At 41.4% G+C, this 15,287-nt stretch overlaps 1 protein-coding gene across 2 annotated transcripts; it reads right to left on the bottom strand.

Moving 5' to 3' along the window:
* Nucleotides 1-637: 637 nt before the first annotated feature.
* Nucleotides 638-15,269, bottom strand: PABPC1 (poly(A) binding protein cytoplasmic 1). 2 transcript variants are annotated; one of them, XM_020785411.3, is made up of 15 exons: nucleotides 14,567-15,269; nucleotides 9,510-9,703; nucleotides 9,302-9,417; nucleotides 8,361-8,491; nucleotides 7,350-7,444; nucleotides 6,780-6,917; nucleotides 6,595-6,690; nucleotides 5,910-6,182; nucleotides 5,571-5,661; nucleotides 5,375-5,485; nucleotides 5,028-5,182; nucleotides 3,686-3,770; nucleotides 2,763-2,893; nucleotides 2,547-2,640; nucleotides 638-1,061 (listed from the first exon to the last, which is right to left on the bottom strand). In XM_020785411.3, exons 1-14 carry the CDS (start codon nucleotides 14,757-14,759, stop codon nucleotides 2,548-2,550), a joined length of 1,902 nt encoding a protein of 633 aa, XP_020641070.1. In that variant the 5' UTR covers nucleotides 14,760-15,269; the 3' UTR covers nucleotides 638-1,061; nucleotide 2,547. The 2 variants fall into 2 exon arrangements, with proteins under 2 accessions (XP_020641070.1, XP_020641069.1); XM_020785410.3 differs by having other exon boundaries at nucleotides 8,352-8,491.
* Nucleotides 15,270-15,287: the final 18 nt, after the last annotated feature.

Below are 15,287 nucleotides of genomic sequence, written 5' to 3' on the forward strand. Positions count from 1 at the left end.
CAATAGCACTTCAGATTGTGGAGGTGTCTGCTACCTGTGGAGAGCTGGTTGTGTGCTAACTGACATGCATGGGACATATTTAGAGGAATGTGGATAAGCATTCTGAAATGACTCCAAGCACATGTGGCTGCCTATACTGAAAGCAAAAGATCAATGTATGGAAAAGTGACTGTACTTGCTATCACCAAGCAACATTATTATCAGTTAGCACAGCTTGAGCCATCACAACTGTATACTCAAACAGCTGTTTTTAAAGCCCACAGACCTGCATCCCATCACCATCTGATTTCATAAACCATCAACTCTAAACTTTGGGTAGAATTAAAGCCTGCAGCCAGAAGTAATTAAAAACTGCATATATTACTAAATTCCAGTGCGCCTTCATTTTAAAAGCAAGGTGTATACAAATCTATTTTCCACTTTCATTTTGATAAACATTGATTCACTTGGTCAAGCACGTATATGCATGTTTGGCTTTTGAAACATGCTACCAAGAAGCTATGAATTCAGCTGTTCAACTTGTTTTGGTGCCCACTGACGTCCATAGGTAAATTTCATCTGAAATAAAATCTCTAATATATGGTGGTATTGATTCTAAATTTAAAATCCCAGTAGCAATTAAAAAAAGAAGAAAAGATCAGTGTTTAAGGATTTTTATTAAAGCAAGAATTTTATAATCCAAATTATGGTTCTTTGCTCAGCTATCAAATCCTTACTGTTAACTACAACAGTAGTGATATTCTGAGCTTTTCCACAGTAAATTACAAAATTAAAGAAAGGAATGCTTTAAATTTTTGTACTGTGCTGAAAATTCTTTCCCCCGGGTTTATAAAACATTAATTTGTTTTTTCAAACTTTTGCGCTTTTTTTGTATTTTAAATCAATAGGTAATCTAGGACTGTTTTGCTAGTCCTGGCATTTGTTGTGTACATAAGCTTCAAAGTTTCCTTTCCTTTTTTTATTTATTTTATATTTTGCAATGTTTTTCTCAATATTTAGTAGTTTTTCCATGTTTAGATTTTTTTTCTTCGGTGAAGCGAAATTATAATACGTAGTCATACCTGTAAGCAAGAAAATGCAAATCTTAATAAGGGAAATACAACTCCTCTGGAAAACACATTTACTATATTATATCCTGACTGTTACTCAGGGGCAGTGCAATATACTCTGGACTGACACAGATGTAATAAAATGCAAACATGCTGCCACTTCTTTTCAGAGAGAACTCCAGCCTACAGGAATAATTCATTACATGTTTATGTTTACTGTCTCAAAGCTGCCTGAAAAAAGAGCAAAAGAAACATCTACAGTAGTACCTCAGTTTTCTAATTTAATGTGTTCTATGGGACATTACGTAATGCGAAAAATTCGTAAACCGAAACACGGATTGCCAGAAGAATAGGTAGCAGCGCGATAAACCTCCAGGCACAATGCATCCTGGGGAAGCTTTCTTCATAAACCAAAAAAACCCAGAAAAACCCATAAACCAAGGCATTATTTTCAATGTATTTTGCTTTGTAAACCAAAAATTACGTTAACTGAGGTGCCACTGTACATCTAATCCTTTGGCCATTTTATGACATACAGTAGCTCTTTTCTCCCAGTATACAGTGGTGCCCCGCTAGATGACGACCTTGCAAAACAACGAATCCGCATGACGATGAGGTTTTGCGATCACTATAGCAATTCGCAAAACAGTGTTTCCAATGGGCGATTTTCGCTGGACGATGTCTGGGCCCGTGCCTCGCAAGCCGTTTCTCACAAAACGATGACTTTGGCACTGATCAACGCTTCACAAAACAAATGTTTTCAGGACCGATGCTTCTCAGGACAGCCATTTTAACAGCTGATCGGCGCTTTGCAAAATGGCTTCCTTATGGGCGATCTTTGCAAAATGACCATTCCCCCCCCATTGGAACGCATTAAACAGGTTTCAATGCATTCCAATGGGGAAACTGTTTTCGCATGATGTTTTCACAAGACAGCGATTTCTATGGAACGGATTATCATCGTCATGCGGGGCACCACTGTACTTGTTAACATCCCAATGAACAGATAGAAGTATGACCAGGACAATATGCAGAAGTATGAGAAAATATTGGTGACAGAATGCAGTGTTTTTCTTGTTAAGTTTAAAGCCCTTACGCCTACCCTCAGATCACCTTGGTTTTGATTTAAAAACAATAATGCAAATAAAATGTATAAGACATTCCAACACTTTGTAAATCACCTGTCATATAATAAGGCTCCCCTCCTTAAACTGAAATATTTTCTTATATTTCTGTGGACTTCTGACAGGTGATGCAGCAGCAATACCATCCAAGGACACTAAGTTTAGTTAAGCTGTAAGTTTCCCTATGGTCCATGGTAAAAAAATTCATCTCAAAACAGGTGAGAATTTTGTTCATTATAATGTTCTGCTTCTAGAAGAAAGTGGTAGCAAACATGAGATGTGTTCCATCAATAAGGGGCTCACATCTTCCCTAAGATAATACATATTGCATAGTACATATCTGCATTTGTAGTGCAATCTCAAGAACACTTACATTAGACACTTGGAACACCTGCTGGATTATTAACTGCTTTTTGAGCAGCTTCTTTAGCTTGGTGGGCTTGCAGTACAGCTACAGCTTCATCAACCTAGTTAAGATTTAAATATATATACATATATATTAACACTTCTATATAGGTAAACACTAGTTCAACATCTTAAGAGGCACTGAAAAAGCAAAAAGGACCACTGATACAAAGAAGTCGCCTACCTTCGAACGAAGAGATTCAGGAGACTCAAGCATATGCAGGAGTTCGGAGTTATCAATCTCTAACAACATACCAGTGATTTTACCCGCCAGAGTAGGGTGCATGGCTTGAATGAGAGGGAACAGGCGTTCGCCTGGAAAACAGATAACCAAGTTTTTAAGATCTATACTTTCTTCTCAAACATAATTTGCTCATCTGTCCTGAATGGAACTGGTTATTAATTGCTGCTTTAAAACTGAGACATTCTAGCCACTTATATACTTCAGATACTTACTCCTTTAGAGCAGAAGAAATTAATTTATGAGTAGAAATTCAGATTGTATTAGAATACAAGACTATTTCTAAACTGTTTACAGAAATTATCATTTAAAATAAAGTGACTCCATTACAATGGTTTGGATTATTAAGCAATCACTTTTGCTTTGTTCTTGTCTCCTACCCCAAAGGTTCATCCACTATGTCCTGCACACTTTGAATACACATTTTGCATTACCACTGCCTCCACCCCTGGCTCCTATAAATCTGTTCCATGCACAGCTTCCAGTCTGTGTTGACTGGGCCATTGGTAGCTATCTTCCTTTCTCCCCTTTAGGAAATTCCAACCGAATTACAAGCTGCATTTTTAAAAGAACTAGTTTTGATAGGTCTAATGTGTGCTACTATACAATAATGGCATTTCTGCTCATGGGCTCTTTCACACTTTACAGTAGTATAATACATGAAAACCAAAAATTTATTTTGCCTGTTCAATGGTTTCCCTCAAGCAGAAGAATAAAAATAGCAAAACAACCTTTTAAGAGCAACGAGCAAGCTATTATGCAAACATTTATGGAATGAAACTAGTTTCAAAGGTGCTTTACTCCTTGCACATGCATCCCAGCACTCCCAACAAATAAACTCCAATCTAAGTCAAATACAGACTTACCCAACATCTGCTTTTGCTCTTGCGGAGGGGCAGAAGCTAACATGGAAGCAGTCAAAGGTTCCTGACCTTGTACATGAACAGCAGGCTAGAATTTACAAACATTCAATAAATTAAATAATGGAATACTTTTTCTGCCAAAATGTTTGTGCTGGCACTCAGCAAAACCTATTTTAACACTGGAAGTATACTAACAAAAATTAATCCACTGAACTACATCTGTATCTAGCCTGAAATAAAAACAAAGTTATTGATGAAACACAAAAACTGACATCAGTCTTAAGGCCAACAAAATCACCAGAAAGAGACTGTTATTGCAATCAACAGATCTGGTAACAATATCACCAATTATGTTTTTATGGTCTGAGTTTCCTGCTCAATACAACTAGGCCTGAAATGAAATTCCTCACAAATTAAACCTACTTAATCCATACCTAGGCAGACCTAGCTCTGCAGACTTTCAGACTGTTATAATGTAACTGTGATCCTACAATGTGTGGACACCTTTGGCTACCTTGATTTCCTGGGCTGCACAGAAACTGTCAATCAAGCAGTAATTTATTTTGTTGCTTTCCCTGCTCCCATTCAACACCAACATGTTCATGCGCCCAAATACACTGGTTACAAATGAATTGTTGAAAAAGAAAACCTCTGTACTGGAAAAAGCAGCACTAATTCCAGGGGTCACAAAATCAGTCATGTGTGATGGTAGCCAGCCCATATTTTGCCTATCCCTAACATACTGCATACTATTTCAAAAAATGAAGAAACAATTTTTTCTGTATTTCTTGCTCTCGGCATGTCTCTAGGATAACCTATAAATACCATTTCATCACCTGAAAGTCTCATATGAATAGATGAAAACTTTTCTTTTCCCCTTATTCCATCTCAGGATACCACAAATACATCAGGGCATAATATTTTCCTCCTCATACTTGCATAACATTCTGTTTAACATTTTAGGTCAGTGCTATGTATGCTTTGTGTTGCTACTGATATAATGTGATGACCTATGGTTTCAAGCAATAATGCTTGTTCTGTAATTTTTTAAAATTTAGGTGCTTGTGTAAGATTTGGTATCTCCTTGTGCGAGAAGCACCGCTGATTTGTTTCCACAACCTCCATTCGTAATGGATAGCAAGCCAAAATACACTGGCAGAGCATTACTAATACTGGTCTAATACTGTCAAGTCAATTTCATTTTCCATCAAACCATATTTTTACTTGCATCTTGTCTGATGCAAAGATCTGGAGATTTTAAAACCTTGCACAATTTGCTTTGACCTATTTTAAGATCTTATGCTCACACAGATTTTCAAAGCCCTGGTGCAACTGCTATGCTTACCTGCTGCATAGCAACCTGAGGTTGTGTACTGAGGTGCTGCTGAGGATTACGTACACCCGCAGCATACTTATATTGTGGTACAGTACGCACAGCTGGAGTAGCTGCAGCAGCTGCAGCAGCAGGACGTGGTCCCATGGTCTGTGTTGATGTATTAGCTGGAAAAAAAAATTAGGCTTGGTAGTGAATTATGGCAAACCAACTTTGCTCAATGAATTTTTGCCATCTAACTTAAAATGATATTTTAAAAATTTACTAACTTCGGAAATGTAAAACCTTTGGAACAGCTGAATGGAATACATTAACTGGAGTAAGATGATCAGTTGAAGTAATTACATTCCAAAACTCACCGACACGCTGTGTTGAAATCACCCGTGGGACCTGTGATGAAGCTGGTCTCATGGTACTGAATGGTGGTCTGGGAGCTGTAGGGCGAATGGCACCTGGCATGTTTTGGAAAGCTGCATTCAAGGTAAATTAGAATTAAGAATGTGTTCTGGAGAGAATAATGGCCCAACTTTGCCCCTTACAAAACAAATTACTTACGATGAGGTCTAGCACCCTGAGCAGTCCAGCGAGGACCTGGTCTGAGCTGAGCAAGCTGGCTAGTAGGATAATATGCAGCACGGTTTTGAGTCTGTCAAAACACAACACTGCATTAGTTTGTTACTTATTTCAACCTCAGTACCCTGCTATAGTAAAAGAAAAACAAGAAAAACAAATTAACAATTATTCCATTCATAGCCAAACTTTAACTGGTCTTATGTAAAAATTTCTGAGCTGTCTAAAGACCAGATCCAGGCTACTTTAATATACCCTACATGTCCAGCAATCCACTACAGCTGCACACATTAGATACAATAGGCAATACCATTCAAACTGTACCTGTGGAATAGCTGCCATGAAATAACCTGAAGGTGGTGCAGGTTGGTAAGGGTTGATGACTGGATTGGGCACTGCTCTCACACTCGCCATTCTCTGCATGTACTGGTTGGTAAGGTGAGCTTGGCGTTCTTCTTTACGTTGGGCTAAGGCTACATATAATGGTTTGGTGGCCACAATTCTGCCATTCATTTCTGTAACTGCTTTGGTTGCTTCTTCTGGTGAAGAGAAGCAGACAAACCCAAAGCCCTTGCTTCGGCCCCCTTCCATCATGACCTGTCAAAATAAAATGCTATCTTGAAAACAGAACATGGCAAATAAAATTCTAATTTCAAACAGCAAGTCAAAGTATTCTACCATATGGTCCATAATATTTTTCTAATACATGAAGTCACTGACCATTTGTCAGTTTCTTTGTGCAGAAAACACTGGTGCACTGAAGCAATGGAGATTACTGAGGAGGTGACTTACTAAATCTCAATTGAATCAAAGGGCCTACTCCAAGCAATACTGGATTTCAGCCGGTTTACTGTAAACAATTCTGCACAGACACAAAATTATCTGCTGAAACTTGATTCAAGTTAGCTACAACAAGAATTGCCAACAATTTGTTCAAGAAATTAGGGTGGGGGAGCAATTCTTTCTTCCTTACTCTGCAGAAGCATGACCTGTTGAATTCTTTTTTTACCTTTGCACTAGTAATTGTGCCGAATGGTGAGAATTCTTTACGTAGGCGCTCATCATCAATTCCATCATCTAGATTTTTCACATAAAGGTTTACACCCTGAAAAATTAGATTGAACATGTTAGGTGATCAACGGATAAAACATACAACACAAGGTTGAAACCTTATTTGTTCCACTGAAGATTTACCTGGTATCTGGTGATCCTGTCCTGCTTCATTTGTTCAAACTTGCGCTTGAGCTCTGTTTGTCTTTCTACTTTTTTCTGAGCTCTGCCAACATATATTTGTTTTCCATTGAGTTCTTTTCCATTCATCTCATCTACAGCCTTCATAAATAAAAAGATACTTTTAAATGTTTGTCACAGTTGAGTCCATATAGTATTGAATACCACAAACAACCAGAAATCTTAAGAATTAAAGAAGGCAAGAAGTGAGAAGAAACACAAACATGGCAGGTTGAGACATGCTTCTATCTGTCAAAAGAGGGGACCATATAAAATATTCCAATGAAATGGAGATTTGACAAGATTCAGAAGAGAAACTGATATTCTTTGGCTCGTTATAAAACTACATTAGTAAACCAACTATATGTAAAAGTAAATTGCTCAATATATGAGGACACAGAGCAGGACAGTTAGACCCTAAACTGTTTTTCATTTATCAACCTAAGAAAAAAAGGCTGTAAAAACTAGTCTTAATTAGTAGCTAATCAGAGTTCCCCACAAAGTTTATCATCAGGCTGTGTAAGCAAGACTCACTTTCTGAGCATCCTCGTGTCTTTCAAAACTAACGAAACCAAAGCCTTTGGATTTCCCACTCTCATCAGTCATAACTTTCACACTCAAGGCAGGGCCTGAAAAGTACACAAAATTTGTCAAATTTATTCTTTAGATCCCTGTGAGATAATGTAATCTGAACATACATAGCTTAATAAGAACGCTGGAAAAACTGTTTGCAGTTAAGACAATGCCCCATTTGTAAGATCAAGTTTTCAACTGGAGTTAGAATTGAACAGTCTGACAAACAACAGTGCCAAACTCTGCTTTGTCTTGTTGCACTCATTCTGGACATCTCAGGTACACTGCAATCCTAATCAAATAAGAAAATCAACTTTACAATCATGGATGGAAGAAACTGAGATTTATAATGACTGCTTGTACACCAATAAATCTTCGGTATTCTGCTGAAATTAAGTACAAACATTCAAGATTTTATTCTGCTCTATATTAAATTAACTGGCTTTTAGTATAGCACACCAGAATGTTTTCCTTTCTTTCATTGATCCTCTTCAAGGTACTACCTTAAACTGCATGGCTATGAATAAGCAACTGGGAACAAGCTAAGGAATCATACCCGTTCTACCTATTACTTTTGTTCTGGATTGTTGCTCATCTTATCCAAATTTATCTGAATGCTGAACAGGCAATAATCTTAAGACAGTTACAAGTTTACCAGGATCTGAAACAAGCTGGGTTTCAAATCCAAAGTAATGGAAGCTCCTAGTAATTTTGCTGATAGCCCAAGTTAGAGGCAGGAAATTTGAAATTCAGAAGCAACAGATCATTGTTCAATGTTAAGAGCACACACAAGTTTACACAAAAGATAGTAATTTCTATTCATGGCATCTCCAGTCAAAAGGATCACAGTCTGACTCAGGGAAAGCAAAAGTTCTCATAAGGATGCACAATGGCATCACCGAGTATGAGCACACCTTCACATGACTCTTAGTTCATTTTTATATGAAAAGAAAATGACATTACCAAACTTGCCAAAGAGTTCTTTGAGCCTCTCATCATCCATGTCTTCTCCAAAATTCTTGATGTAAACATTAGTGAATTCCTTGGCACGAGCCCCAAGTTCTGCTTCTCTCTCTTTACGAGATTTAAACCTTCCAACAAATCTAGTTTTAAAAAGCAAGGTGAAAATCTGCTTAATTATAACAAACTGATCACTTTCTATGAACAAGTAGTTTATGCAGTAAAAAGCTTAAGGATGCTCACCCATGCCCTATGCCCGTTCCCTGCATGAAGGTGGCTGCCATAGCACATACCTCCAGATGGTGAAACAGAATACTTAGCCTCCTGTTTTGTGCCTGTCTTGAGAGACAAACAGCTCACAATGGGGCACCCATACTACTCCATTATGCTTCCTCATACATGGAAACATGACTGCTCCCAATTGTGACATAACTGTCTCTCTCACAGCTCCTGTGCAACACAAGTACTACCCTTATCATTCATGTATATTTCCAACAACCTAAAAACAGGAACAGGCTCTTATGATGCCAACTCCCATAATCCCAGACGACTGAACATGCTGTCTGGAGCTAATAGGAAAGACAGTCCAAAATATTTTTGAAGCATGAGATTGCCCAACTTGATCTAAACCAACACTCTATATACAGACTTTGGTAACCTGGCATTTCAACATTTAACCATATCCAGTGGTGGTTGTACATTAGCAGAAAAATACTTTCTCTCACACAAATTGGAACAACTTATTTTCTTTGACTCTCTATTGACTACAGAGAGCTCCACATCATATCCCATACTGGTCTGAAGGTTCTCGAAAACAGTTTTGAGCTGTCAAAGAGAAATTGAATAATTAGATTTGGCCGAAAACTAGATGCTCTAGTTTTGTATGCAGTGGAACTCATTAGTCCAAAACCAACCCTGGGAATTAATTCCCAGGAGATAACTTGCATACTCACACTTTGCGATCATTAAGCAGCATTCCATTCATTTTTTCAATAGCTCTTTCTGCAGCTTCTTGTGTCTCAAAGTGTACAAAGCCATAGCCTTTGGATCCATTTTCATCACATACAACCTAAGACAAGCATTACAGGTTTGTGAGGCTATCTTAATACAACTATTCTAATTTGAGTAACAAAGCACTGTTCCATTTCCCTTCCAACTCACCTTACAAGAGAGGATATTTCCAAAAGCAGAAAATGTATCATACAAAGCCTTATTGTCAATTGATTTGTCCAAGTTTTTAATGAAGATATTTCCAACACCACTCTTACGTAGAGATGGATCACGCTGAGACCACATGATACGGACTGGCTTGCCTTTAATAACATCGAAATTCATAGTGTCTAAAGCTCTCTCAGCTGCAAAAACAATGAATTTGTGTTAGATTATTTTAATCATAAGTGAATGCAAAGAAAATTCATTATTCCTGCCTGCATCTTAAGCTAAAAAATCAAGTTTGCTCTTGGCCTCCTTAACTGTACAAAATTTTATATTATTTCAATTTGCTGCATTCTCAGAAGACTACACTGTCCTACATGACAAAGTAAAACACGGAGGGAAACATTTGTCAGGCTGCATCAAACGCAGGCTAGGAACCAGAAGTAAAACCCCAACTTATTCACAACATATACCACAGACATGTTCTTTTAATTTAGTTCTACAGTACACTTTCTCACTATCTTGTAGGAAATCCTACTTTTCTAAACAATTTCTTGTTACAGTTATCCAAAAACTCAGTATAAAAACAAACTAAAACACACACACACACACAGAGAAACATTGTGGCACTTTAAAGACTAACTGCTGTAGTTTAATGTGAACTTTTGTGGATCAAGCCCACCTTTTTTATATAAAAGTGAATTTATATGCCTGTCCTATGTATACATGGCTCCATGTCCAGGTGGGGATGCAGATAATGAACTAAGTGACCTGGTCATGGAGCCATGTATAACTAGAATAGGTATATAATCTCACTCGTATGTCTGAGGAAGTGGACTTGATCCAAGAAAATTCACATTAAAAGACAGTAAGTGGCCTTTAAGGTGTCTTTTTTGTTTTTTCTGATATGCTTGCACAAACTAACATAGCTACTTCCTCAAAAACCCCACAATTGAAAGCTAAGTATAAAAGAACAAGATCAAGCAAGCAAGACAGACATTTAATTGACATCACTTCTTCCCTTCCAGTCACTAAATCCTCTCTTCATTCTCCCAAAACTAAGCTTTTCAGAATTTTGTTGCCTCTGCCTGCCTCTTCCAAGCACTGAATGTACAGTAGGAAATGTCACTTCAGCACAGCATTGCTGTAACAGCCCCCCTTTCATGCCTACTGAATCAGTACTGAAGGGGATAGGGATGGAGAAAGATTGTGGCAGGGCTCAAAAAGGCTCCATTTGCAATGCTGCTTTAAATGCAGTTACCCTAACAAAAAGACAAACAATTTCCACTGGAATGTACTTTCAAGAATCTGTTAATAAAGTTATTTTTAAAACTCTGAAAAGTTCTTTGCTTCAAATAATACAACATTTGGCTGAGAAAAATTTTCCGTTATTTCAGTATTATCACACACAGGAGTCCTCCAATCATTTGAATAAGTGTTTCCCCCAATATCTGTATGTGACATTATCTGTATAACGCATGATGCTACAGTGGTGCCTCAACTTACGACCATAATCCGTTCTGGAAGATGGAATGTAAGCCGAAATGGTCATAAGTCGAGGCATGCATTCCCGTAAGAACGCATGGGAACACGATTAATCCGTTCCAGCCGGAAGAAAAACACAACACTGCAAGCCCCACGCTGGGAATACAAAAAACAAGCCAAAAAACAAACAAACACATAAACGTAACCCACCCACCCCCCGGCCCTGAAAAACCGACCCAGAAGAGTTTTTAAAAACCAAAAACCGGCACTGTACCTTACCTTACCAGGCAGTCCCATGCCTCCTCCGATGGCCTCCGCAGGCCGATGCTGCTGCCTCCAGCTCCAGAACCAGCGGCTGCTTGCTGGGGTGGCCGGGCCAATGGTGGGAAATTCAAATGTACTGATGGCCCGCGGAGGGGTGGCAAGGAGCAACCCAGCCACCCCGGCGAACAGCTGCTGGCGCTGGTTCTGGAGCTGGAGGCGGCGTCGGGCACCAGCCCGCGGAGGGCAGAGAGGAGCGCTGCCCCTGGCCTCATTGGAGCCCGTCGGGAGGCAAGTGGCTGGAGCATCCCAGCCAGGCTCAGCCTCCTGGCGCTGGGCCACCACCACCACATCCCTTTACCTAACCGTTGGGGCGAAAGGGCTACAAAGCAGCAGCCTCTTCGTCACCAACGGTCTGAATTTCCCGCCTTTTCCCCCTGCCTTTACTAGTCGCAAATCAAAGCTCTGGCTGCAAGTAAAATTTTTGCAGCTGGAGCTGTTTGTAAGTTGAATTGGTCGTAAGTAGGGGCATTCGTAAGTTGAGGCACCACTGTATATAGTTTCCTAGCGAAGGTATAATCACAAAGATTTAAAGCTAACATCTTTAAATTTTTGTGATTATAAAATTTAACAAGTTGGATTTATTTTCCAAAGCACAAATAGTATATCTAATTCAGTGACTGGCCTTTCTAAGGTGGCCATTTACTTATTAATTGCTGCCTCTATTGGGATAGATATATCTGGGGCTCTAGATGTTTTGGACTTCACCTCTCAGTGGCTCTAGCCAGCATTGCCAATGGGTCAGGGATTATGGAAAAGTGTAAAAACATCTAAAAGTACAAACTAAATGCTTCTTTTATCAAATTTTTCAAAGGTTTACTTGAATGAATCACCTGCTGAACAGACCAGTTCATTTAAGAGATTGCAGCTAGCAGAAAGAAAGCAGGAGAATCCTTGAAGAGAAACTGATACAGAAATAAGCCCACTTTGGGGTAAATTTGGACACATGTACACAAACTAATTAATACTTTTAAAGTATATAGGATTAGAATCAATGAAGACAGATTTTTTTCATCTTCATTCTTAAAAATCACATGAAAACATGCAAGCTGAAAAAGTATTATTTGATCCAAGTAAAAGTTTTTTCTTTGTTTAGTTGGCACTGGTGAATTTGTGGGAACAAGATAGCTATGGAAACTTACTACAACTATGTGACATAGCTGGTGGTGCTACACATAAGTGCCTCATGCTTTCTAGGTACTGTACAAACAATAGATTAAGAACATAATCTCTGACCATGGGCTAACAAATCTGATGAACATGAAAAGTAAGACCTGCGGGAGGGATCAAGAAACTGGAACTGTTAAAATGTCTGAAAAAGCCTCTCCTCTCCAAACATTTGCACAAAGACTATAAATTTACAACCTATACCATCGTTCTGGGCAGCCAATCTCATCTGGATTACTGCAATGTGCTCTGGGTGGAGCTACCTTTGCAGAGTGCTTGAAAACTTCAGCTAGTTCAAAATGCTGCAACCAGACTGCCTACTAGCGATGGTTACAGTGAGCATATAAGACCTTTATTAAAAGAGCTTCACTAGCTGCCAGATTGTTTCTGGACTCAATTTAAAGTGCAGGTTATTACCCATAAGACCTAAATATCTTGTGTCCAGGCTATTCGAAGGACTGAATCACCGCCATGAACCTACAAGGCTTTTCAAATCTTTTGAGGCCTTTCTCTTGTTTCCACCACCTTTGTTTTGTTGAGCACACAAGAGGGCCTTCTCAGGGGCTGCTCCCAGGCTTTGAAATGCTCTGCTGCACAAGCCAGATTGCCCCCCTCCCTCTTGTCCTTCTGTCCTAAGGGAGAACTTCCTTTTAACACAGGGGGTTAAGCAATAAATGGTGGTTAGGTTTTTTTAAAATTGTAGATTTAAAACGTGTAATTGTTGTGAATCTTTATTTATTTATTTATTTTATATGCTGCCCACACTACCCAAAGGTCTCTGGGCGGAGACCTTTGGGTAGTGTGATCAAAGTCCAATTGTTTAATATACAGTTTTGTGTGGTATTTTTAACTTATTATTGTAGGATTTTGATGTTGTAGTGAGCCACCTGAAGTCCTCCGAAGGGAAGAAATGTGGTGTATAAATATAAACAAATTAAGAGGCAAAAATAGACCATTCTGGAACACATAATTAGCATGGATCACATTAATTCGTTCTACTTCCTCCCTCACCATTTGAAAGTATTCATTACTCTGGCATTTCCTCTAAGAGGCCTTTCATCTCCACTTCAACCTTCTGCGATTTGACTGGGTAAAAAAAAAGAGTGCGGGACACGCCTTTGCCACCGACTGTCCAAGGCTGGGCCTCGTGACCGCGCTGGTTCCGAGAAAGCCGCGGAGGCCCTTGAGGAGGAAGCAAAGGGGGAAGGCCCGGCTTGGGTTGACGAGGCCATCCTCGCCTTCAGTGTCGACGGCGTGGAGTCATCCCTCCGCCACGAGGCAAACAGGCCTGGCGGAATACCGCCCTTCGCCGGCGCCCGCCAGCCTCGAGGGTGTCGGGCGTCAGTCCCACCGCCTCCAAAGAGGCGCAAAAAGTTGGTCTTCGGCGCCTGTCTGCCTGTTCCCCACCGCGCCCCGTCCCTTTTCAGGCATTTTCCCTTCAGACTTTGAATGTCACCTCAGGAAGGAGCGGCCCGGGCGGGGTGGTGGTGGGGAGAAACCGAAGGCCTTTATTATAGGATGGGCCGCCGCGAGGCAGGCCCGAGAGTGCGGGAGGTCGGCTTCTCTCCGTAAAATGGATGCTCCGGGGATGACTCGCGTGAGGGGGGGGGGAGAGGAGGAGAAAGGGAACGGAAGGCGAGGCATGTGCGGCTGCCAGCCCTCGTGGGGGGCGAGAACATGGCTCCGGGAACAGGAAGCAGTTCGAGGTGGGACGGACGCGGAGGAAAACACCTCGAAAACTCCCCCCCTCGACAAGCGCCCTGGCCCGAATCGCCCCCTCCCCAAATCAGAAAAAAAAAAAACCCCACACACACTACACGGCTTCCCTTGGTCTCGGTTGCCCCACTGCTTTGCTTTTCTGCTCTCATGCCCCCCCACCGGCCCCACAGCTCTCTCCCCACACCATGTGGCCGATCATCAAGGTAGGCCCACCATAGATCAGGAGGCAGGGAAGGGGCAATAGGAAAAACAATCCTAAAGTTTTCTCTACGCCGCCGCTCATATTTACTCTCCCCCCGACATACACACCCCAGCCGCCTACCTCAAAGCCCCCCCCCCCCAATATCCGAGACCCACGCCCGGCTTCTCACCGTCGGCCGGCTGCTGGAAGTTGACATAGGCGTAGCCTAGAGAGCGCCGGGTGATCATGTCCCTGCAAACGCGGATGGAAAGGATGGGCCCGGCGGGGCTGAACTTCTCGTAGAGCATGGCCTCGGTGACATCGGGGTGCAGGTCCCCCACGTAGAGCGAGGCCATCGGGTAGCTGGGGGCGCTGGGGTTCATGATGCTGGCGGGGGAACGGGGAGGGGGGGATGAGGAGGCAGAGCAGACTCGCGAGCGCCGAGGAGGCCGCGACGAGCCGGAGGGTTCGAAACTCAACGGCTGCGCGGCGGCGGTTGGCGGCTGGCTCAAGCGCTCGCTGGTGGCGGCGGCGGCGGTAGTGAGGCCGCTGCTGCTGCTGCCGCGGGCGGGAAGAGAAGCGGGTGGCGGCTGTTGCTTCGGCGGTGGGCTCCTCTTGCTGCTGCTTCTGCCGTTGGGGATGGTCTTTCGGGCGGGTCTCCTCTCGGCTGAGCCGGGTCCGGGACTTCGCTTCGCTTCACCGGGTTATTTTATACCAAACCGGCCGGTTTCAGGTGGGGACGGGTGATAGGCGAGGGATTTTTTTTAAATGATTTTTCGGGTTTTTAAGATTTTTTTTGGATTTTTAAAGGTTTTTTTTTCTTTTAGTAATAAATGGTGCGGCGGAGCTGGTGTGTCCGGGGAAAGCCGGAGCACACACACTGCGCACACAGCACCGTCAGCGGCCGGGGG

Source organism: Pogona vitticeps, chromosome 4 (assembly GCF_051106095.1).
Source record: "Pogona vitticeps strain Pit_001003342236 chromosome 4, PviZW2.1, whole genome shotgun sequence".
NCBI lineage: Eukaryota > Metazoa > Chordata > Lepidosauria > Squamata > Agamidae > Pogona > Pogona vitticeps.

What these genes read in the sequence shown, in the direction of transcription:
- PABPC1 (XM_020785410.3), bottom strand. Translation starts at nt 14,759, where the DNA reads ATGAACCCCAGCGCCCCCAGCTACCCGATGGCCTCGCTCTACGTGGGG. An exon ending in GCACAATTACTAGTGCAAAG is followed by an intron (nt 6,183 to 6,594) that starts GTAAAAAAAGAA and finishes TTATTTTGACAG; the next exon opens with GTCATGATGGAAGGGGGCCG. An exon ending in CTCAGGTTGCTATGCAGCAG is followed by an intron (nt 3,771 to 5,027) that starts GTAAGCATAGCA and finishes TGTAAATTCTAG; the next exon opens with CCTGCTGTTCATGTACAAGG.